The 23,865-nt window shown below is 34.6% G+C and overlaps 2 protein-coding genes across 3 annotated transcripts; both read right to left on the bottom strand.

Annotated features, from left to right (window-relative positions):
* Positions 1-3,599: 3,599 nt before the first annotated feature.
* On the bottom strand, positions 3,600-23,222 carry LOC135836395 (ubiquitin carboxyl-terminal hydrolase 8-like). 2 transcript variants are annotated; one of them, XM_065351210.1, is made up of 19 exons: positions 23,080-23,222; positions 21,447-21,652; positions 21,077-21,310; positions 20,873-21,000; positions 20,613-20,805; positions 20,368-20,536; positions 17,167-17,314; positions 16,913-17,094; positions 16,714-16,833; positions 16,443-16,633; positions 16,247-16,281; positions 16,086-16,162; positions 15,913-16,008; positions 15,270-15,503; positions 15,089-15,193; positions 14,785-15,006; positions 14,557-14,690; positions 14,280-14,471; positions 3,600-5,074 (listed from the first exon to the last, which is right to left on the bottom strand). In XM_065351210.1, exons 2-19 carry the CDS (start codon positions 21,560-21,562, stop codon positions 4,948-4,950), a joined length of 2,703 nt encoding a protein of 900 aa, XP_065207282.1. In that variant the 5' UTR covers positions 21,563-21,652; positions 23,080-23,222; the 3' UTR covers positions 3,600-4,947. The 2 variants fall into 2 exon arrangements, with proteins under 2 accessions (XP_065207282.1, XP_065207290.1); XM_065351218.1 differs by having other exon boundaries at positions 15,928-16,008.
* Positions 21,764-23,353, bottom strand: Ets97D (DNA-binding protein Ets97D). The gene is made up of 2 exons (XM_065351229.1): positions 23,222-23,353; positions 21,764-23,040 (listed from the first exon to the last, which is right to left on the bottom strand). The coding sequence occupies exon 2, from the start codon at positions 23,010-23,012 to the stop codon at positions 21,960-21,962; it is 1,053 nt and encodes a 350-aa protein (XP_065207301.1). The 5' UTR covers positions 23,013-23,040; positions 23,222-23,353; the 3' UTR covers positions 21,764-21,959.
* Between the last annotated feature and the right edge of the window lie 512 nt (positions 23,354-23,865).

Raw genomic sequence — 23,865 nt, 5'->3', positions numbered from 1 at the left:
ATGTTTTGATCGGATTAAAATCATATGATAAGACCAGACCTGGACATTCCCCTCAATTGAAGTAGATCTGAACAGAACAGATCCAATCAGATCACAGTTTTTGATAGGATTAGATCTGATCAGATCCGGATCCGTTCAGACTCTGACCTAATGATGATCCAATGAGGGGGCCTGATTTAATCTGACCACTGACCAAATCCGGACATTCCAAGACCAGCTAATTTGGCTTCAACGGATCAAATCAGATCTGATCAGAATCAGATAAAAGTTTTGAGCGGTAATACACCTGATTGATCACACAAGATCAGAAGTGAACAGATCTGAACATTTGCCAGATGGCATTAAATCTGACCATACTTACTTAATCAAATCTGATTTCTGATCGGATCAAATCCAATAAGGGAGGCCTGATTTGAATTTTGATCTGATCATAGATCAAATGTGGCGATCAAATCCTGGTATTCTTCTGATGAACTTGGGCCTAACCAGATCTAATCAGATAGAAAGTTTTGATCGGATTTGATATTTTCAGATCTGTTCAGCGTTCAGCTCCAATAAGGAAAATCTGAGCAAATCTGATTTGACCAGATACTGATCCTGACATTTCCCGTATGCAATTAGATCATAGTTTTGATCAGATCAGATCGATTAATACTTAATCAGACCCAGTAGTAAAAATGTGATGGAATTTGACTCGATCAGATGTGATCTGAATCTGATCAGATCAGAGTTTTAATCGAACTAGATCTGTTGAGAGTGAGACCTTATCTGATCCAGTGATCCAATAGAGGAGACCTGATTGAATCTAACCAAATTGAATCAGATCTAAGGTTTGATCAGATCAGATCAGATCAGATCAAATCAGATCAGATCAGATCAGATCAAATCAGATCAGATCAGATCAGATCAGATCTGAGTTTTGATCAGATCAGATCTGAGTTTTAAATTTTGATCAGTTCAAATCTGAGGTTTTGAATTTTGATCAGTTCAAATCTGAGTTTTGATCTGATCAGATCTCAGTTTTGAATTTTGATCAGTTCAAATCTGAATTTTGATCAGCCCAGATCCGAGTTTGATCAGATCTGATCTGAGTTTTGCACTTTTGATCAGATCAGATCTGATCTGAATTTTGAACTTTTGATCAGTTCAAATCTGAGTTTTGATCAGATCAGATCCGAATTTTGATAAGATCTGATCTGAATTTTGAAATTTTGATCAGGTCAAATCTGAGGTTTGATCAGATCACATCTGAGTTTTGATCTGATCTGATCTGAGTTTTGAACTTTTGATCAGATCAGATCTGAGTTTTGATCAGATCAGATCCGAGTTTTGATCAGACCAGATCTGAATTTCGATCAGACCAGATCTGAATTTTGAACTTTTGATCAGTTCAAATCTGAGTTTTGATCAGATCAGATCCGAATTTTGATCAAATCTGATCTGAATTTTGAAATTTTGATCAGTTCAAATCTGAGGTTTGATCAGATCACATCTGAGTTTTGATCTGATCTGATCTGAGTTTTGAACTTTTGATCAGATCAAATCTGAGTTTTGATCAGATCAGATCTGAGTTTTGATCAAATCAGATCTGAGTTTTGCACTTTTGATTAGATTAAGGTGCACCGGGGGCAAGTCAGAATGATTTGTCGCAATTTCAACTTTGACCAGCTGTTACTCCCCTTCTAATGAACCAATATGGATCAAATTTATTATGTAGGTTCCCATAAGGGTTCTTAACCTATGGTAAAAATTTGAGCGCGATTGACACAGTAGCTTTTGCTCAGTGGAATAAAATATAAACTGTCCTGACTTACCCCAATTGAGGGAAGTCAGAACAGGCTAAACTTTGCAGAGGCGTAGATCACAAACCGAGCGTCCTAGAAAAATTGCCAAGTAACAAAATTGTAAAGAATTTAATTCTCTTTGAGATTACTCTCATCAGATTTTCACTAGGAAGCACGGTTCGTCCGCTATATGCGAAGAACTAAGAAATAGAAAGTCTGTATTTTAGACCAAATTCAAAATAAGTTCAAAACAACAACAAAATACAATTTGAACCAAAGACATCTAAAATGAAACTGAATCGCGAAAATTTTTATGCCGTGATGAAGCAGGGGTAGTACCCTCAAGTCACCTTTAGTGGCACTTCGCCAGATATAAACCTCTAGGCGCTAGAGCAAGTTTTCTAACTTACCCCGAATTCCAACTTCCCCCGGTGCACCTTATATCTGAGTTTTGATCAGATCAGATCTGAGTTTTGATCAGATCAGATCTGAGTTTTGCACTTTTGATCAGATCATATCTGAGTTTTGATCAGATCAGATCCGAGTTTTGATCAGATCAGATCCGAGTTTTGATCAGATCAGATCCGAGTTTTGATCAGATCAGATCCGAGTTTTGATCAGATCAGATCCGAGTTTTGATCAGATCAGATCTGAGTTTTGATCAGATCAGATCCGAGTTTTGATCAGATCAGATCCGAGTTTTGATCAGACCAGATCTGAATTTTGATCAGATCTGATCTGAATTTTGAACTTTTGAATTTTGATCAGTTCAAATCTGAGTTTTGATCTAATCAGATCCGAATTTTGATAAGATCTGATCTGAATTTTGAAATTTTGATCAGTTCAAATCTGAGGTTTGATCAGATCACATCTGAGTTTTGATCAGACCAGATCTGAGTTTTGATCAGATCAGATCTGTGTCTTGAATTTTGATTAGTTCAAATCTGAGTTTTGATCAGACCAGGTCCGAGTTTTCATCAGATCAGATCCAAATTCTGATCTGATCAGATCCGAGTTTTGATCTGATCAGATTTGAGTTTTGTTCAGATTAGATCAGATATGTTCTGACCTGTTGAAGATAATGATCCGGTAGCGGAGGCCTCATTGAATCGGAGCAGATTCTAAATCTAACCAGATACCAGATCTGAGTGTTTTTTCATCTGGTTAGATCTGTTCAGACCTCATAGACATTCCATAAATGCGATTTGACCTGACCAGATCTGATCAGACCGGATCAGATCCGAACATTGATCGGATCCAATTTAGATCTGACCAGCTAATCAGATGAAGTTTAGATTCGTATTAGATCTGTGTTCAGACCTGATCGTATCTGATCAGATCTAATCAAATCTGATCTGAGTTTTGATAGAATCTGCCCAGATCTGATGTGATCCGGTAGAAGAGGCCTGATTGAATCGGACCAGATTCGATCTGTTCAGACCTCATTAGGTCGATAGGTCCAATAAATAGTTCTCATCAACTATATACCATTCATAACTCAACTCAATCGACTCAAATACCCCAAAACCTCGACCAAATTCCTTCCCAAACTCTCGTCGAAAAACCCGCTCGTATTGGCAAACACATGACGCCGCTTCACACACCTTCGTACACGTAATTCATTCGCACGTGATTTTAACAAGCCCCATAAAATTCGAATTTCGATTTTTTTTTGCGACGCGAATATTTGACAATATTTTACCAGTCGATTGGCAACGTTAGCGATCGACGTTATGAATCATTCCGTTTTCGCGCCGAAAACTCCTTCGATGATTGGTTGATCATGACGCATACCTCGAAATATTAAAACTTAACGACTGAATCATTGTTTTATTCGAACAATGCACATGATACAATTACATTAGTAACAAAGTAAACTTTCACATCTCGTATAAGGAGGTATATGGTACAGCAGAATACATTACACAGACATCGTACGTATTTTAAATCATACGTACAACTACATACATCGTACATTATACTTCGAATACCTACGATCAGTACTCGAGAACACGCGATAAAACATAAAACATAATATTGTATAAGGCATATGAAGCGTTTCCAAGTTCCTTTGAGCTTCTCCCTAATAAATAATGGTAACGATCGATTTGTAATACATAAAAAATATAACCCAACGTATCTCATACTCTGGTTTTCTCTCAAACGGTTATCATTCTTCTTCTTACATCTTAAACTACATATTTACAACAAAAAAAAAATTAAATAATATTAAAGTATAACGAGGATAGGTATAAGTATACTGTTGCTCACATTTTCATCTTCAATATCTTCATTTCGTTTGGCTCACTTGTCCTTATTTTTCTGAATCAATTAACTACTAAAATTAGACTAATACGAAAGTATGTATCTATTGACATTTACATAAAAGCAGTCTTCACAAAAAAGTGTGCTTTTAAAGAAATTCCCCCCTTTATTATTTAAAAATACTTACGTATGGTTTAAAAAATTCAACTCGTATATTTACAATTTTTAATATACACAGTAAAATAAAATAGGATGATGGAATGTGTAGGTGAAGCTGAGAATTAATTAAAACTCGAATTTTATAACAGTTCGATTTAGTACACACAAAGATCTCGAATAAATTTTACCTCGAATCTTTATCGTTATCAACATTATTCGCGATTCTTCAAACATTATTAAAATATAAAATAAAATCCATAGAAAATCTGTTTTGAAAAAAATAAAATGAGACTATGTATATTCCAAATCGATAATAATGTTCAAATAAATGAAATAAGCCCACATATAATAAATGTAGAATTAATTAGCACAAAATGACAAACCCCCCGTACAATAATAAAAATCAGCAAAATGCTCACATTTTTTTTCAAAGTCCATCGGATTCAAATAATTAATAAAATTTAGCTCACATCACAACAATCAGTCTTATATCAAGCTTCCAAGAAAAATGAAAAGAAAAAAAAATATGATTCTAAAGCAATAAAAACAAAATACCACTTTGAAACGTGGATTTAGAGTAGAAGTAGGATGAGGGGGTTTAAACAAAAAAAAAAACAAAAAAAAACAAGACAGAGGTGAAGGATATTGACCAATTGATCACACACGCTGCCTGTAAAATCAAACGCACTTATAGAATATAAAAAACAATACACGAAATTATAAATATTAAGGTAGGTAATTAGATTCGAACGCCTTTTGGTTCATTATCACCAAGTACACACTGATAAAATACTATGTACGCGGATTGTGAGACTACTCTGTTGCTATCCATCTCATTGACATAGTCGTCGTCGCATTTGTACCATCTGCGAACATTTTAAAAAATGCATAATTAGATCAAATAAAGAGACACAAATGCTCCAGTTTTGATCGAAATTCAAAACCAGAGAGGAGAAGACCGACATGTAATGAAATTTCTATTTTTGAGAAATTACTCGCAAAAAAGGTACTCAAATGGTAGAAAAAAATTTCAACTGCAGAAAACCGAATCGAAATGAGCATCAAAATTTTTGGTGAATTATTCAAAATCAAATTTGAGCCAAAAATGGGGGAAAATTAAAATTTTACCACGTTGACTTTAAAAACTAAATGCACTCTCTGATTTTGACCCGCTGAATCGATTGGAAAGTGTATAGAGAAGCTCTGGAGCCTCCAGGTGATTTTTTAAAATATTGAAATTTTCACGAAATTTTACTGAAGGAAGTTGGAAAGTTAAAATTTATCATGTAGTCTCCATTTTTGACCTACTGGATCGATTGGAAATAGTTTCGAACAGTTTTGAGGAGCTCTGGAGCCTCCAGGTGGTTTTTGAAAATTGAAATTCGCACGAAATTTTACCGAAGTAAGTTAGAAAGCTAATATAAAATATACCCAATGCCCAAATTTAGTCATGCTGAGACAATTGGAGGTGGTTTCGAGCCATTCTGGAGCCTCCAGCCATATTCTGGAAATTTCAAATTTTCAAAAAAGGACATAAAAAATCTCCAAATCAACTCTGTCACATGCAGACGCGATTCAAAGCTTGTTAGTAACCCATTTTTGGAAAACTGGAATTTCCAATAAATTACTGGAGGCTCCAAATCGACCTCGGAACAAACTATAGTCGACTTGGAATGTCAAAAATAGAACATAAACTAAATTTCAAATCATTTCGTCAAAACGGACGAATAAATCTGAATTTTTGACATTTTCAATCGTGAAATCGCTGGAGAAATTTTAAACAGGCAGAACCGATTTTGAAAAAATGGGATGTAATTAATCAGGTAAGTCATGGACAAGTACTAAATTGCGCGCAAACGAGCCAAAGTTGATTAGGACAGTTTTCACGATATTTTTCGGAAATCTGGAATTTTCAAAATATGACTGGAGGCTCCAGAACGGCTTGAAACCACCTCTAGTCAACTCAACATGTTGAAATCAAGGTATACCTAGAGCGAGTTTTCGCTTTCCAACTTCATTTGATAAAATTTTGTAAAAATTACAACTTTCAAAAATCTTCTGGAGGCTCCAGAACTGCTCAAAATGATTGGAAACCGTTTTCAATCGAGTTGGAGGGTCGGAAATAGAGCATATGCAGAATTTCAGCTTTCTTGGTTAATTTGGTAAAATTTTGATTTTTTTTACAATTTTTCATTTTCAAAAATTCGCTAAAAATCGAAAAATGTACTTCAACTTTTGAAATTTTGGCTGGTGATGTATTTTTGGATGCTGTTTCGAATCGAGTTTGTCCAGTTCGAAAAATTATGTGCCAGCTGAGATAAATTTCGTGTAAAAGAAGGTGTTTTTTAAGCAAATCCAGTCAGAATGATCATTTTTAAAAAAGTAATAAAAACATAATTATTAAAAAAAAAAAAAAAAACGTCGAACTCTTTTTTAAAAACAATTGGGAAAATTGAAATTTTCAGCATTGTTAATTTTTTGAAACAGCCCTTCAGTTGGGAGATTTTTTCTCGAAAAGGAAAAATGGAGTCATTCAGAATTCTGACCAGAAATGAAAACTTTTTAAAATAATATTTATTTACAGACTTCAATTTTTATTTTATTTTTTGTTTTCGACTGGGAGAGGGGAGGGGGTACAAAAAAAAGCAAAAATGGCTGAACGTTTTTTCATGAAAACTGGCTTTTTAAAAATAATTCCAACACAAAAGTGGAAAATTTCCAAAAAAAAATTGTGAAAACTTCAATTTTTAAAATTTTTTATAATTTTGAAGAAGACCAACATAGCTTGGGGAAATGGTGAAGGTTTTTTTCGTGTTTAAAATAACTCTGACTCAGACATGAGAAATTTTCGAAAAAATTGAACCAAATTGGATTTTCTCTTTTTTGTGGATTTTTCCCAAGTTATTCGAGAGGCTGGACTAAAATATCTGGGGAAAGCAGTGAAAATTTTTACATAAAAAAAGGGCTTTTTAAAAAAAAACACTCACGCAAAAAAGCGTGAGATAACCGGCTTTTCAGAATTGAAAAACGTATTAAAAACATATTAATTATATTTATATCAGTATAACAGTTTTATAAATATAAAAAAAATATCTAAATCGTAATCAACTTCGGGTCAGTTATTTATTCACTATAGTCTACAATCCACGAGGCAAAAAGTGTTCACCTACCGGGATTTTTTTGAGGACAAAAAGTTTACCTTGCTTGACGTTAGTATCACTTCAGCATTTACGAAAATCACAAAAAAAAAAATTTTCGCTTGCACATAAGGTGGGGGGAGGTGGAAAAGGGGTATTTTTTGACCTAGAAGGGGGACAAAAAATTCGACCGGGGATGGATAGGCTGGTGTCTTGGGATGTTGAAAATACAAAATTTTCTATCAGCCTCCTGCACAATCAAAAGTTATGCAACCCTAAACGCAATTTTTGCCCATTTTTTGAGGTTTTTCTGCCCTAGTGCCTGTTGTATTCGGAGGGGACAATTTTTTCTCTCATATCCCGTTACATCTCACCTCTACCTTTCCAAAATCACCACATTCACGAAATTCGACCGGCACATTTCGTTGTAATTAATTTTCAAAGTTGGGTAAGTACGACTTTTCATAAAATACAAACTTCACAATTTTATTTCAAAAGTGGCCGTGTGACCTATCAAAATGAGTTAAAATTTTGCGCTGAACTCAAAAATATCAACAGTTTTTGTGTTACCCCCTTCCCCCTGTACTAACCCCCTAAAACCTGAAAAAAAGTCAAAATCACGTTTTTCCTATTTTTATGGGAAAATATCGAAAAAATGAAAAACTGATAATCACTAAAAGTGTTCAGAATTAAATTTCCTTTCAAATGAGCTACATCAGGATAGATTTCACCCTCTCCCTCCTCCTTGAGAATCTACCCCCCCCCCTCTTTTCCGACCCAAAACAGAGGGATTCATGAAAAACTTGCAAAAAAATAGAGATGGGAAATTTTTAAAATTCTTTGGAGGTACTGGAAAGGCTTTGGAAGCTTTTTCAATCGATTTTATGGTGTGAAAAGAATGTTGCAAACCGGCCAAAAACCAGATTTTTGTTTCAAGTTTGACTACTTGAATAAAATTTTGATTAAGGTGTATGTAGTTATCCGCGATCGAAGGCTTAAAAAATTGAAATTGTGATTTTAGCATAAAAAATTGTCATTCATTATATCAAGTTGAGTGAAAGTTTTAAAATTTATGTGGAATTTAGATTCAATAAGGACCAATTTATGGATGTTTTTTCAATGTTTTTTTTTTGTTTTTTTTTGAACTAGTTACATTCTAGCCAGAAAGCTCACAATAAAAGATCAAACTGCTGTATCAGGCTCTGAACCTATACAAACACATACACATACACCTAGGTAATTTGTTGCCAACATGTTGATCTTGAGCCATTCATTATTTTCAATAAGTAAAAAATCCAAAAAAACCAACTTTTTGAGGGGGTTTTCACCCATTTTTGATCATTTTACACTGGTATGAAAAACATTCAACAAGATGTTCGATGTTTTCTGATGGTTCTTCATCTTCACCTTCCCCATCCCATTTTTTTGTCTTATAGTACAAACACCTACTGTACTCCTATTTTATCAGAATTAGCAAAATATGAATAAATTTTGTGTCGAGAACGCACTTCACAAAGTGAGAAAAGAGCAATGAAATCTACAGTGTGATAGTTCACTTGAAAGGAAATCCAATTTTGAACAATTATGCCGATTACAAAATTTTCATTAAGTATTGGTCGATATTGTTCATCAAAAATGCAAAAATTATAATTGTTGACTTTTTGAGTTTCTGGATTTTTTGAGGCGCAAAGATTGCTTCAAACACAATTTGCAAATAACAAGTTATAGAAAAATGATCAAGGAACAACGTTTGTTTGAAAAATTTTCACGTACAACCAATTGATGGTCAGAAAGGGGGGGGGGTAGATTCTCAAGGAGGAGGGAGAGGGTGAAATCTATCCTGATATAGCTCATTTGAAAGGAAATTTAATTCTGGACACTTTTAGTGATTATCAGTTTTTCATTTTTTCGATATTTTCCCATAAAAATAGGAAAAACGTGATTTTGACTTTTTTTCAGGTTTTAGGGGGTTAGTACAGGGGGAAGGGGGTAACACAAAAACTGTTGATATTTTTGAGTTCAGCGCAAAATTTTAACTCATTTTGATAGGTCACACGGCCACTTTTGAAATAAAATTGTGAAGTTTGTATTTTATGAAAAGTCGTACTTACCCAACTTTGAAAATTAATTACAACGAAATGTGCCGGTCGAATTTCGTGAATGTGGTGATTTTGGAAAGGTAGAGGTGAGATGTAACGGGATATGAGAGAAAAAATTGTCCCCTCCGAATACAACAGGCACTAGGGCAGAAAAACCTCAAAAAATGGGCAAAAATTGCGTTTAGGGTTGCATAACTTTTGATTGTGCAGGAGGCTGATAGAAAATTTTGTATTTTCAACATCCCAAGACACCAGCCTATCCATCCCCGGTCGAATTTTTTGTCCCCCTTCTAGGTCAAAAAATACCCCTTTTCCACCTCCCCCCACCTTATGTGCAAGCGAAAATTTTTTTTTTTGTGATTTTCGTAAATGCTGAAGTGATACTAACGTCAAGCAAGGTAAACTTTTTGTCCCCAAAAAAATCTCGATAACATCGATTTCTAGAGCACTTTTTGCCTCGTGGATTGTAGACTACTAGTTTCTCAAGTATTACAATAGCGTAATTAATTTTAAATTTGCATAATATTTCAATTCATTGAAATAAATTTAAAAAACAAATAAAATCTCAATAAAGCATATTTGGATATTTCATATTGTTCTTTTTTTCGAGGGTGTTCATAATTCAATTATGACTGGAAAATTTTAAAATTTCTTGGGTTAATTTTTGATTGTGATTTTAAACATTACCACGTCGTAATCAACTTCGGGTCAGTTATTTATTCACTAGTTTCTCAAGTATTACAATAGCGTAATTAATTTTAAATTTGCATAATATTTCAATTCATTGAAATAAATTTTAAAAACAAATAAAATCTCAATAAAGCAAATTTGGAGATTTCATATTGTTCTTTTCAAATAGAATTCATAACAATGTCTTTCAATATGCAAATTTTAGTATTAAATTGCTTTTAGAATTTAATAGATAAAAAATCTGACGTCATATTCGTATTCAGCGTTACAAGAAACGTACTATTTCATGTGTCGCACAAACAAAACACTTTATTTAATTTTTACCCCCTTTGGGGAGGTGCCGTGGGCCATGGATGGGGTCCAATCAAAAATCTGACGTCATATTCGTGTTCAGCGTCACCGAAAACATACAATTCGACATATCACATGCCCCAGATTTTCTTTTGAAAGTTTCACCCAAAATTGGGGGTGGGGGTGCTCCCCGTTCGTCAAAGAGTCCCATCTCGAAACCTAAATATTTCGAAACAAGAAATAAACTGAGAAATCGTTTGGGTATTAAGACAGACATTGGTGTTTGCTAAGCAAAACATTTATGCTTTAAAAAAAAATAGGTGTACCAAAAACAAAACTGATGAGGAAGTCTGCAAAAGTCTGCAAAAATGCCACCAAAAATAAATTAGGCCTACCTAAGCTGAACTGTCAGAGGAACACGTGAACCGACTTTCCATCGAGTTCCTAACAAGAAATAAACTGAGAAATCGTTTGGGTATATTAAGACAGATGTTACTGATTATTGCTAAGCAAAATATTTATTCTTAGAAAAAAATAGGTATACCAAAAACAAAACTGATGAGGAAGTCTGCAAAAGGACGCAAAAATGACAAAAAATATCACTTAATCTGAAATATCGAGGGAACGCCTGGACCAATTTTAATAAAACTCGAAATCTCAAAATTTCGGCAATACACCAGTCGGGAGGGATAAAGCACTTTGTTCAAAATTTCATAGGTTTCGAGTTGACTCTGCCACAAAATTGGTACATAAACACATATATATATATATACAGGCTTGCTACAGCTTATACAGGCCCGTTTCTGGAAATGACGTCGACTATCCGAGACCCGACGCGACGTTCCGAGGCCCGTTAGCGGGTCTCGAAACGTTTTCCTATTAAAAACTATATTTTCATGATGTACACACTTCAGGGATGCCATAGACAAATTTTTGTCTGGGACTCACAAAGTAGGTATCATACCTACAGTATATACAGCTTACCTTACTTCACCCCACACAGAAACTTCATACTCGCGCCATTCCTGTAAAAATCACTCCTTGGAGATCGCACCAACGGCTCTAGACCAGGCTTGATAGCCGCTAGCAAGGCGCATGCGCGAACGAATTTACCAGGCACTCTTTAAAATTTTTCTAAGTGTCAAAGACGCGGGCCTCGGATCGTCAGTACGATGTACTGGGTCTCGGATAGTAAGCAAGTTCCATATATATATATATATATATAGGTATTAGTATCCAGACATGTCAACTATTCAATGGGTTAATTTTACTATACAAGTGGACTGACCAACTTCTCAACTATAGTTGACAAGTCATGGGTTAATTTTACTATACAAGTCAACTATAAGTTTTCAGAAACTTCCACCAGAGGGCGCATGGCTTAGAAATCAAGGCGCGAGGATGAACGCAGGGCCTACAGTCAATTTGTAGTGAGTAGAATGTGATGTGCTGGTGGAGATGTATGCAAATACATCGATCCTGAGTGTACACGACAACAAATTTGACTTGAAATTTTTCAGTATTTTATTGGCCTATGGAAAATTTAAAAACATCAAAAATTTTTATGCTGTATAAGCTTTCTTTTGGTGTCTTAACTTTCTCAAAATTCAAATTACTTTGACTCCATTTTCAAAAATTTTCTTCAAAATTTAGCCTAAAAATCTGATTCCTTTTTTCAAAACATAGATTTTTTTAATATTAGACTGAATCTGCAAATAAAATTTTAATAAGTGATTTAGAACAGAAATTATACCAATTTTAAAATTTTGTTCACTTTTCTGCATATATGCCAAGCATAGTTGACATGTCTGGTCGCGAGCAAATATATATATATAAACTTTAAGGAAACCTGAAAAAAAACTAATGGTCCCACAATGATCCCAACACCCCAAAACGCAAAGAAAATTTACTCCGGACCGAAACTGTCACAGTTGAGACAAATACAGTACCTGACTTTTCTTCGAAAAGCCGGTAATAATTCTCACACAGAAATGGGAAATTTTCAAACAAAATTCTACAAATTTGAATACATACTTTCCATTTTTTGTGATTTTTTTCAAATTCGCGAGGGCTTTATAAAAGAGGACTAAAATAGCTTGAGAGGACCAGTGAAGGTGTTTTCATGAAAAGGATCTCACTTGAAATAATTCCAACACAGAAATGGAGAATTAAAAAAAATTGTGCTTTGGATTTTTTCCAACTTTGGCAATCTTTATAAAAGGGACCAAAATAGCTAGGAGGGGTGAGGCGAAGATTATTTATCAACGAAAAGAGCCTCATTCAGAATAATTTTGACACAGAAATAGGAAATATTCAAAAAAAATGTACCAATTTGAATTTTTTTCATTTTTTGTGATTTTTTTCAAATTTAAGGGCTCATTAAATGGGACCAAAATAGCAGGGAGGACAGGTGAAGGATTTCTCATGAAAAGGGGCTAATTTAAAATAATTCTAATGCAGAAATAGGAAATTATCGAAAAGTTTGAACAACTTGAATTTTTTTCGTTTTTGGTGATTTTTTCCAGCTTTGGAAGAGCTCTAAAAAAGTGACCAAAATAGCAAGGGCGAGGTGGGAAGGGGGTAGAAGTGAAGATTTATCAACGAAAATGACCTCAACGCCTCATTCCGAATAATTCTAACTTCTGACACAGAAATGGAGAATTTTCGAAAAAATTGCATCAACTTGAATTTTTTTTCATTTATGGTGATTTTTTCCGTGTTTGGAAGGGCTTATTAAAAGGGATAAAAATATCAGAGAGAGGAAGGGAGAGGGTTATAAACAAGAAAAACAGTCATTCAGAATAATTCTGACACAGAAATGGGAAATTTTTGAAAAAAATTGCACTAACTTGAATTTTCTTCATTTTTGGTGATTTTTTCCGTACTTGGAAGGGCTTATAAAAAGGGATAAAAATATCAGAGAGGAAGAGGGGGGGGGGGTTATAAACAAGAAAACGTTCATTCAGAATAAATCTGATACAGAAATGGAAAATTTTCAAAAAAATTGCACCAACTTGAATTTTTTTCATGTTTGGTGATTTTTTCCGTATTTGGAAGGGCTTATAAAAAGGGATAAAAATATCAGAGAGGAAGAGGGGGAGGGTTATAAACAAGAAAACGTTCATTCAGAATAAATCTGATACAGAAATGGAAAATTTTCAAAAAAATTGCACCAACTTGAATTCTTGTCATTTTTTTTCAATTTTAGAAGGGCTTTATATAAGGGACGAAAATAGCAGGGAGGGGGGCGGAGGAGGGTTAGTAACAAAAAAACACGCATTCAGAATAATTCTGACGCAGAAATGGAAAATTTTTGAAAAAATTGTACCAACTTGAATTTTTTTTTTTTATTTCTTATAATTTTTTCCAATTTTGAAGGACTTAAGAAAAAAGGGACCAAAATAGCTGAAAAGGATGGCAGCGAAGGTGTATTAATGAAAAGGAGTTCGTTTAGTGTAATTCTGACAAAGAAATGAGAAATTTTCAAAAAAATTACGCTCACTTGAATTTTTTTATTTTTTTTTTCAAGTTTGGAGGGCTTCATAAAATGAGACCAAAATAGCTCAGCAGAATAAAAAAGGGTTTTTCGTAAAAAAAAAAAGTGGCTCATTAAAAAAAATTTTGACGCAAATATGTAAACTTTTCGCACAAATGGGTCAATTTTTTGATTTTTAAAAATGTCTTCTTCACTCGGAGGGTTTCCTGCACGAGTTAATTTCTCATGTTGGAGTTGTAATTACCACAGATTTCTTTCAGACAGTGAGAGCAAAGCAAAATATCCCCAGGTATAAATAAAAGCCACCCTAAAACATAAAAATATCATTATATTATCGTCTCATTTCAAATACACTCACGTTTTATTGGCGGAATTGCGACAATACGCCGTATAATGTCCGTGATTCATGCTACCAATATGATTGGATACAGCGTACAACTCGAATTTTCGATTTCGATGCTCCTTGCCAATGATATACGAAGACATGTCTAATTTATCGGGAAAATCAACGTTCGTCGAACGCTTTTCGCAATGACCGTCGCTGGTAAACCTGCAAAAAAAAAAAAAAATCATTCAGCGTAAATACATCCGAATTTCAAACTCGATGCATTAATTAATAGTTCCAAATAACTCACCTTTTAAAATGTATTACTAAGTAAGGAGGTAACCTGGTTATATCGAGCTTCTTGGTGGCGGATCTTGGAGACTTACACGCCGGGCATTGCCACCCAGTGATATGCTCGTTGCTAGTGTATAATCTAAGACATTGCTGCAACAAAAAAGGAAACACACACAAATCAGCATTTATTCGAGTCACTTATTTCAAAGACCGTGAGAACAATAATAATGATAATGATACGTACGTATAATGAACAGTTTTCAGTCGACGACGGTATTGGTAACGAAAGATTTGAAAACGGTTCGAAAGTGACTGATTCTTTCTCGCAAATGTTGCAGCTCACGGTGGATTTCTGCTGACCGTAAAAATATTGCCTAATTTTCGAGTTATTTTTACTACAGAACTCGCCCCAAGCTTTTTCTCCGCTTCTCTCGTCGGCTCCTTTTAGAAATTGGACTGGTTGTGGCTGTAAGCGATAAAACTACGGTTATTTTTGATTCGTTCGTGATAGAAGGAAAAAAAACACCAAAATGTGGAACGATTCTAACCTCGTTTAAGTCTTCGTGCAGCCAATCGATTAAAATGGTGAGAAATTCGTGCGAATCTTGTTGATTGTTGCCTCTAAAAGATTCTCTGTGTTCTCCGACCATGTTCTGAAAAAATCGTAATAATAAATTGACACAAAAACGCTCGTCGAAATCGATTGAAATAAAATAGTACAATATTTACCTTCAACATTTGACACGAAACCGAACCATGTTCTTCCTGCCAAAGCTGTTTTATAATATTTCTCACCTCTCTGGCAAACCATCCTCTAGTTTTGCTCTTAGGATTAGAGAACTTTTCGGATAAAAGGCATATATTAATACGTAAATGGTCCGTATGACTCAAACACTGCAGAATGGAATTCATATAACACGTGTTTCCCAAATTCCTCAATCCTCTTGATTTTCGATCCTGCAACTAGACGAAAATTTACGTAAATTAAAGCCAAAAACAGCGAAAAATTGCAGAAAATAATCTATTAATTTATAATCGTACGTCGTCGTCCAAATCCAATAATACACCGCGTATTTTAAACTTATAATAATAATATTTCAATCTGAGACGAAAGTATAGATCATAAATTAACATCACATTATTGCGTATGTGTGAAAAATATTCGACGTAGGAGTAGGAACCCGGAACATGGCACACGACGATAGGAAACGTCGCGTAATCGACTAAGTTAACGACGAAACCTTTGAAACGAGGTTGTGAACAAATTTCCCAATATGGATACTATAATCCGATTAACCGTTTCGAATACGCGGTGCGAGTTGTTAAATATCTCAATTTAAGGTAAAAATATTTGACTAAAATTCTTCTTTACTTCTTTATTAGTTACCATGGTGTAGATATTAATTTGATCGTCGTTCGACGGCTTCGTTGTCCGGTCAATCGTCGGTTTACTGTATTCATTTTCCAACTGCAAACCGAACCGTATTTATTATTACGTAATACTCTCGGAAAATATAACTCAAAGTAGAAGTAGGTATCTCTTACCTTCGATATATTCGGCGTAGACGAATACCTCTTTAGATTCGAGTTCGTTTCATCGTACACACTCAGCCTGGCGTTTTCTATAAACAAATGATCGTTAAACCGCGTTATTGTTTACACTAAATCTGGTATAATTTTGAAAAATAACGTTACGAAATACTAACTCATCGCATTCATCCTGTTTTCTTTTTCTTCATCTCTGTTTAGGGGAGAAAAAAATAAATAAAATCACGTTAAAAGAAAATCCGGTCTACGATAAAAAGGTTCTACAATAGGTAGATAAATTAAGCACATCGAAATGGCATTTTGCCATATGTGCCCTTGAATAGTGTGAAAATTTTGAAACAAATTTTCGCCTACCGAAACGATGCGTCGAAATCTTCGTCTGAATCGATGCTGTTCCTGTTGTTGTTATTGTTATTATTGTTCATCGAAATCGGTTGATTTGAAAGAGATGTCAGAGCCGATCGTCGACCGTTTCTGGCGCATTTATTTTTCAACTCTTCTTCGTCTTCTTCGAAGCTTTCGACGCGTTTTTCAGGCACCGAATTCTAGGCAGAAATTTAGACGTGAGAAAAATACTAAAAAATTACGAGTAAATTTTGTACGAGAGCGAGGAGTGATTCAATACCTCGTTTTTAATGATTGGTTTTTGTTCGATGGTTTGCTCTGGAATGGGTTTCTTTTCTTGAGGAACGACGCCGTTTTCTTTCACCACCGAAGTGTCGGGTTGTTTTTCTTGCAGAGTTGGCTGTTTGGAGATGAATAAAGATTAAAGTAATGGAAATGAAATTTGCTGAGATTATTGAAACCTTGGTTTCGATACGTACTTTGGTAGATCTATCGAATTTAGGTTTAATGCCATTCTCCAGAGATGATGTAGGTGGTTTCGACTTGTCTGAATCGCTCGGATCGGGCTTCTTGGGAGGTTCTTGAGGTGGTGCGGGAGTGGTTGGTTCCTTTTTCACCTCTTCTGGCTCCAGTAACGCGTTTATAGGATAATTTATGTCATCTGAGATGATAAAATGTTTAAATTAACGAGTGTAGGATGCTGGAAAATGATTAGAGAATGATTATGATTTACCTATTGGTATTCTATTATCGTAAATTTTCTTTCTTGGAGGTGGTGTCACGTTGCAATTAATGACGAAAGCAGGATATCGTTCTTTCCACTCATGGTATCCTCCATCTAATATCACTGGCTTGTTCTTATACTTAACTTTCAAGTCGTACTGTTCGGAACAAAACGTAAAAATGTTGCAAAATTATTGGAATGGATTTAAAATCTTGAATCGTTATTAGAATGATAAATATGTAGTACAGGATTTCTGGTCTGAACGTGAAAAAAAAATGCGAAAAGGGGAAGCTGGAGTATTTGTACAAAGCAATTGAAAATGAAGATTTTCTTAGAACTGAAAATTTTCTCAACAGAGCTCATACAGAAAAGGAGCAACATTTGAAAAAAAAAGTAATTTTTGACAAATTTTTCGAAAACTGGAGAAATTAAAAATTTACTGGAGGCTCCAGAACAGTTTGAAACTACGATCAATTGACTTGGAAGGTCGAAAGTAGGATACAAAGCAAATTTCAGCTTTCTTCGTTCACTCGTTCACAAATCGTGAATTTAATTTTTTCCAAAATTAATAGCTGGAGAAAATTTTGAAAATATGTGCCTAAATTGATAGAAGGGGTCACAAAAAGGGTAAATCCGAACTTGAAAGTGCAGAATTTCATTTTAATTCCATTTGCAGTAGGTATTTTTTGGAAAATTGGAGAAAACTGAAAAATCTACTGGAGGCTCCAGAAAAACAATGCACTCTGGAAGACGAAAATAGGATACAAACCAAATTCCAGATTTTTGTCACTCATACGTTCAAAATTTTTCCATTTTTTTCTCTTTTATTTTGAGAAAACTGGAAATCTGCTGGAGCCTCCAGAACACCTCGATACTATGAACAATGGACTCTGGGAGTACAGAATAGGATCACACCAAATTCCAAATTTTTCACTGACACATTAAAAAATCGCAAATTTTGTAAAGTTTTCACTTTTTTCTGGTGAAGTTCAAAAATCTGCTGGAAGCGCCAGAACAGAAATTGAAATCACGACCAGTAGACTCTGGAAGTCGATTGAATAGGTCACAAAGGCGGTGAATTCGAGTTTATATAGGCTGATTCTCATTTTGACCCTATTTACAGCATTTTTTTCGAAAACTGGAGAAACGAAAAATCCGCTGGAGGCTCCAGAACAGCTGGAAACCGTCGCCAATTCTCTCTAAAGATCGAAAAATGGGATACACGCCAAATTTCAGAGTTCTTGTCCACTCGTTCAAAATCCATGAATTTTTCATTTTTTCCAAAAAAAAATTGCTGGAGAAAATTTTGGATTTTGAACCATTTATCAATGGAGAAGGATCACAAAGTAGAAAAATTCGAGTTTATATCCGCTGAATTTCATTTTAACGCCATTTATAGAATCTTTTTGAAATACTGGAGAATTTGAAAATCCACTGGAGGCTCCAGGACAGCTCAAAACAATCACCAATTGACTCGAGAAGTTGAAATGTGGTATAAACTCAATTCAAGTTTTTTTCGTGCACTCTTTCGCAAATCGTAAATTTCATACTTTTAAAAAAAATTCATCGGCTGGAGAAAATTTTGGAATTTGGACCTGCATGTGCCCAAATCAGGGATGAAAAGCTAGCCAAAAGCTTAAAGCCGAAAGCTGAAAGCCGAGCAAATTTTCGCACTAAGCCAAAAGCTAAAAGTTTGCAAGTTTCATTTTTTCCAAGCCAAAAGCTAGCCAAAAGTTTCATTTTTTTAGCTTTTTTCAAAGGCTTTTTTGCAGAATTGAATTCTCTACATTCAGAAGAAACAAAAAAATGAAAAAAATTTCATTCAAATTTTATTTTAATGCAATTTAGTGAAATAAAAAAAAAGGGAAATAATTATAGCAATGAATATTCTCCACTATCACTAATTATAAAATTAATGTGCCTGATCTAATTTTTAATTCCCTTTTTTGTAAATTGATGGCGTATTAGCTAAAAGTTCAAAGTCAAAAGCTTAAAGCCAAAAGTTAAAAGCTAAAAGCCTAATTAAAATATAGCTGAAAGCTGTTAAATTGAAAATATAAGGGAAAGCCATTGGAAGCCGAAAGTTTGGCTAAAGCAAGCCTTAAAAATCGAGATAGCCAAAAGCTAAAGCCAAAAGTTTCAATTTTGAAATTTTAAGCTAAAAGCCGAAAGCTGAAGTTTCATTTTAAAGCTTTTCATCCCTGGCCCAAATCGATTGAAAGGGGAAAGGGCCACAAAGGTGGTAAATCTAAAATCAAAACTGCGGAATTTCATTTTAACCTATTTCACAGCAGTTTTTTGAAAACTGGAGAAAACTCAAAATCTGCTGGAAGCTCCAGGAAAGCTCAAAACTACCATCAATCGACTCTGGAGATGAAAAATGAGATACAAAACAAATTCCAGCTGTTTCGTTCCTTATTCGCAAATTCCACATTTTTTTCTATTTTTTTCTAAAATAATCGCTGGAGAAAAATTTGGAATTTGAATCTGCACAAATGAATTTCCAAAAAATGTACCTGAATCGATCGTAGGGGTCACAAAGATGGAAAATCCAAAAAAAAATGCGGAATATCATTTTAATCTCTTTCACATCACTTTTTCGAAAACTGGAGAAAACATAAAATCCGCTGGAGGCTCCAGAGAAGCTCAAAATTACCACCAATCGACTCTGGAGATCGAAAATATGGTGCAAAAAAATCCCACCAGTTTTCGTTCACTTGTTCGCGATTACTGAATTTTTGATTTTTTTTTCCAAAAATAATCACTGGAGAAAATGTTGGAATTTGAACCTGCATGAATAAGTTTCGAAAAAATTCACTTAAATCGATCGAAGGGGTCATAAAGATGGTAAATACAGAATAAAAAGTGCAGAATTTCATTTTAATCACTTTCACATCAATTTTTTGAAAACTGGAGAAAGTCCAAAATCGGCTATAGGCTCCAGAGAAGTTCAAAACCACCACTAATAGATTCAGGAGATCTAAAATAGAATAGAAAACAAATTACAGCTGTTTTTGTTCACTTGTTCGCGAATCTTGAATTTTTAATTTTTTTTTTCCCTCAAGAATACTAAACTTAATCACTGGAGAAAATTTTGGAATTTGAACCGGCACACAGAATTTTTTCTTAGTTTGATTTTTGTTGATGGGGGGGGGGGGGGGTGCTCTTTTTTGTACCAAAAAAATCCTGCACTAAACCCGATCAACTTACTTTTTTCAATCTCGAACTCATTAAATTAATCGGACTAGACACATTCAAAGCAAATTCTTTTTCGGTTGAGTACCAATCCAAAATAACAACTTGTCCATATTCGCCTCTGCTTTTGAACAAAGTTGCGAATGGTTCTTCTAGTTTAGTTTCTATTTGGGCTGGAGTCAAACTGTAAAAATAAACAATATAGATATCGTATCAACATCGTCTTTCGGTTCAGTCATTACTTCGATACTCGAACTTACGACGGTTGTATCATCTCTTCTGGTACACTTATTAGATCTACGGATACTTTATTCGTATCTATTCTGGACTTGATGAACTCTTCTTTCAATCTGACATCGATTATTAGAAATGCTCTTGGTACTTTCTTCCCCGCAGCTGTATACAGTTCATCGCACGTAATGCTGATTCTTTCTTGGCGATTACTATCAACACCTGCGAAAAACGTTACGTCTTGATGAAAAGCTCTTGCTAATGTAGAATGTTTTCAAAATTAATTTACCATTAGTGGAACCGGAATAGTGGCCATTTTTTATCGAAGTAGTCTGAGGTAATTTGGGTATAGTTGCTGCAGCGGTGGATTTATCTGGTATTTTTTCTACGTTATTAATGGCGCTCTGCTCTTCATACCTAGAATAAAATTATAACTTGATTAACGTCACATATTGAAGTTGATGAGCTTCGAAAACTCCAGTAGGCAGTTTACCTTTTTTCCAAGTTTTCCAGTAATGCTTGGCACTGGAGAAACGCTTTTTTTACTTTTGCGGCGATCGTAATTTGTACATATTTTTCATCCCACGTTTTATCCTTCTGAAATTTTATTCTCCAATTGGCGAACAGTTGCCAGAATTTTCTGAACAATAGAAAAGCATTTTCTTCATCTTCTTCTACGGTAGCAACGGCTTTATCGTACAGTTTTTCGAGTAATTTGATCGATTTACTAAAAATAGAGAACATCTTTTTAGCTATACGATATGATGTAGGTAACCTCGCGACAGTAAAAATTGATTTTTGCAAGCCAGCACTTGCTATGAAATACCTAAGAAGGATCTTTAAATATGATGGGAAATACTTACAAAAAATCAATCGAGTTGTCTTGTACGTTTCTAATACTGGTATCATTATCAGCACAATCTTGAATCTCTTTGAGTGATTTGAAACGATATTTATTTACTGACGTTGGCTCGGGCATTTTGGTACAAGATCTAGCAACGTACTACGATGCAACCGGATTGATTCACATTTTAAATGTTTCAATGAATTTCAGCGATATTTTTCTCTTCTGTAATCAAACGGAAAAAATCATATCAGAGAGCTTTCTTTACATTAGTATTTCTTCTTCAACCGAAATGCGATTTTCTGTTCAAATGAGTTTTTAAAAATAGTATACTCGTACATTTGGAAAATTTAATTAAAATATCATCAGCGAACACAAAAATATTACTACACGAATTCGTATACAAAACAGGAAAAAAAAACTCGATAGGTAGAAAAATAATAACAAAAATAATACATGATAATTCGATACATACTTTAAAAATAAGTAATACTAAACAAACATGAAACAAGAACGCGAAACAAAATTAACGTTACGATTCGGTAAAAATAGCATCGAGTTCCATAGGACTATACCCGACGATCTCTTTAACATCGCAATGAAACTTGTAAACAAATCTGCGGCCAGAAACTTTAGAAATCATATCACCTTCGTAGTAATATCTCAACGCTCGAGTCAACTTTTCATAGGTCATATTAGCCTTTTGTTTCTTCTCACCCCAAAGTCTAGCTACAGAGTCTGGTCTAACTATATGAAATTCTCCTTCATCGTTGACCCAACGAATTACATCACGGTATTCTTTTTTGGTCAGCAACTCTAATAAAAAACTCCACAAATTGACGTTAGTGTTGGTAACTTTCCCGCTAGACGAGAGTCGATTAACGTCGCGAGATTTATCGTGTTTTTCTTGATCGAGACAAACGGCAACTTGGCCACACTTTTGTAACACTTGTAAATGCGTCCAAAAATGACCATTCGGGTCACGAGGTACTTTCTTCTTGAACGCCTCCATCGTCATAGAACATACTTGGGCACCGTTCATAGCCCATTCGTCTACATCGATGTTATCCAATTCGAATGTTTTTATCGCCCAATTCAACCATTTTTTCACATCTTCGTTATTCCATTCTTGCGGATCGGACGGTATACCGTGGCGTAGTTTTTCGACGACGAATTCTCTAGACTCGACCCATTGTACGCATTTCTCATTCGGTACGAGATCTTCTTGGGCGTCTTGGCTTAGTGACTCGTCTGCATCTTGAACGGTATCTGGATCAGCCAACTCGTCGGTCGGTTTCAATACATCAATTATGTTAATCATTTTTGAACCGTCACGAGTCATCTTAATTTGTAACTTGATTTGTACTTTACCTTCGCCTTCGACGCCATGTTGTATTAAACTTTTATCTTCGTCTAATTGCGTACTATCTTGTAGCCAGATCGAGTAATCGGATAACGAGACGCGCCATAGCTGTTCCAATAGGATCTTGAATCTGGACAAGGGATCGTGCAAATCGAAGAATTGTACGATGATATCGTTCTCGTTAGATGCGTTTTCGTCGAACGACGCCGTTTCTTCGGTCATGATGATGACGACGATTCGAGCTATATAGCTAAAATCAATTAATATAATAATTAAATTGAGTGTTTACCTAAAAATTCTGCTTAGGTTATACGTCTAATTCCGTTGATTGCGGTTCGCATCTTATGGATTTCGAGTTGATTGGAAATCACCACGAACGCGAAAGTTATCAACTGATTGAAACACAAAGACAGATTTTAAAGCATCGATACCTTAGGGTTTATTCCACTATTACGATGTTCATTACCGAACGATTGCAATTAAGTAAATAATTACATTTGATTAATCGAATGATTACTCATTTTTCGAAAAAAATACCAATGTATACAAATTATTGCCATTTCTTTCCTATCACAGAATAAAAATGAAAGTTTGAAAGTGATAAAAAAATAACAATAGGAATTCCCTTTGTTCGTAATTACCGAGTTGTAAACAAATTGTTTCGTTGTGCTAAACAGGATTTAATTCGAAGTTTAACGAATAAAATTAGAATTTGAACGAATTTAAAGTGTTTTTGAATGAAAATATAGTAATTTGAGTGGTAAATGAAAGAAATCTTCGCTGTTTTAAATTAATTAGTGAATGATACAGGTGTAGAGGTAATTACCGGTAATTTCGTATTGTTCGATGTTTTTCTCTTATGAGAAATGTTTATGTTCGAATGATATTTTACACAGTTTTTGCAGGTTACTTTTATGGTGTGGTGAAGATTTTGATCATCTGTAAATTTATCCAAAATATGAAAATTTTGGTGAGTTTGAAACTATACGAATGTGAACGCGAGTAATTCAATTTTCAAATAATGAATTTAATATTCTTCGAACTTGGTACATGATGGATAATTGAGTTATCATTC

This window comes from Planococcus citri, chromosome 1 (assembly GCF_950023065.1).
Source record: "Planococcus citri chromosome 1, ihPlaCitr1.1, whole genome shotgun sequence".
NCBI lineage: Eukaryota > Metazoa > Arthropoda > Insecta > Hemiptera > Pseudococcidae > Planococcus > Planococcus citri.
This window is presented reverse-complemented; position numbering and strand designations above follow the sequence as displayed.

Excerpts from the sequence above, each read along its gene's own strand:
- LOC135836395 (XM_065351210.1), bottom strand. The coding sequence starts at position 21,562 with ATGCCCGAGCCAACGTCAGTAAATAAATATCGTTTCAAATCACTCAAA. Across the intron at positions 16,282-16,442 it reads GATTTCGACGCATCGTTTCG|AGATGAAGAAAAAGAAAACA; the intron begins GTAGGCGAAAAT and ends TCCCCTAAACAG. Across the intron at positions 16,163-16,246 it reads AAACAGGATGAATGCGATGA|AAAACGCCAGGCTGAGTGTG; the intron begins GTTAGTATTTCG and ends ATTTGTTTATAG.
- Ets97D (XM_065351229.1), bottom strand. The coding sequence starts at position 23,012 with ATGACCGAAGAAACGGCGTCGTTCGACGAAAACGCATCTAACGAGAAC.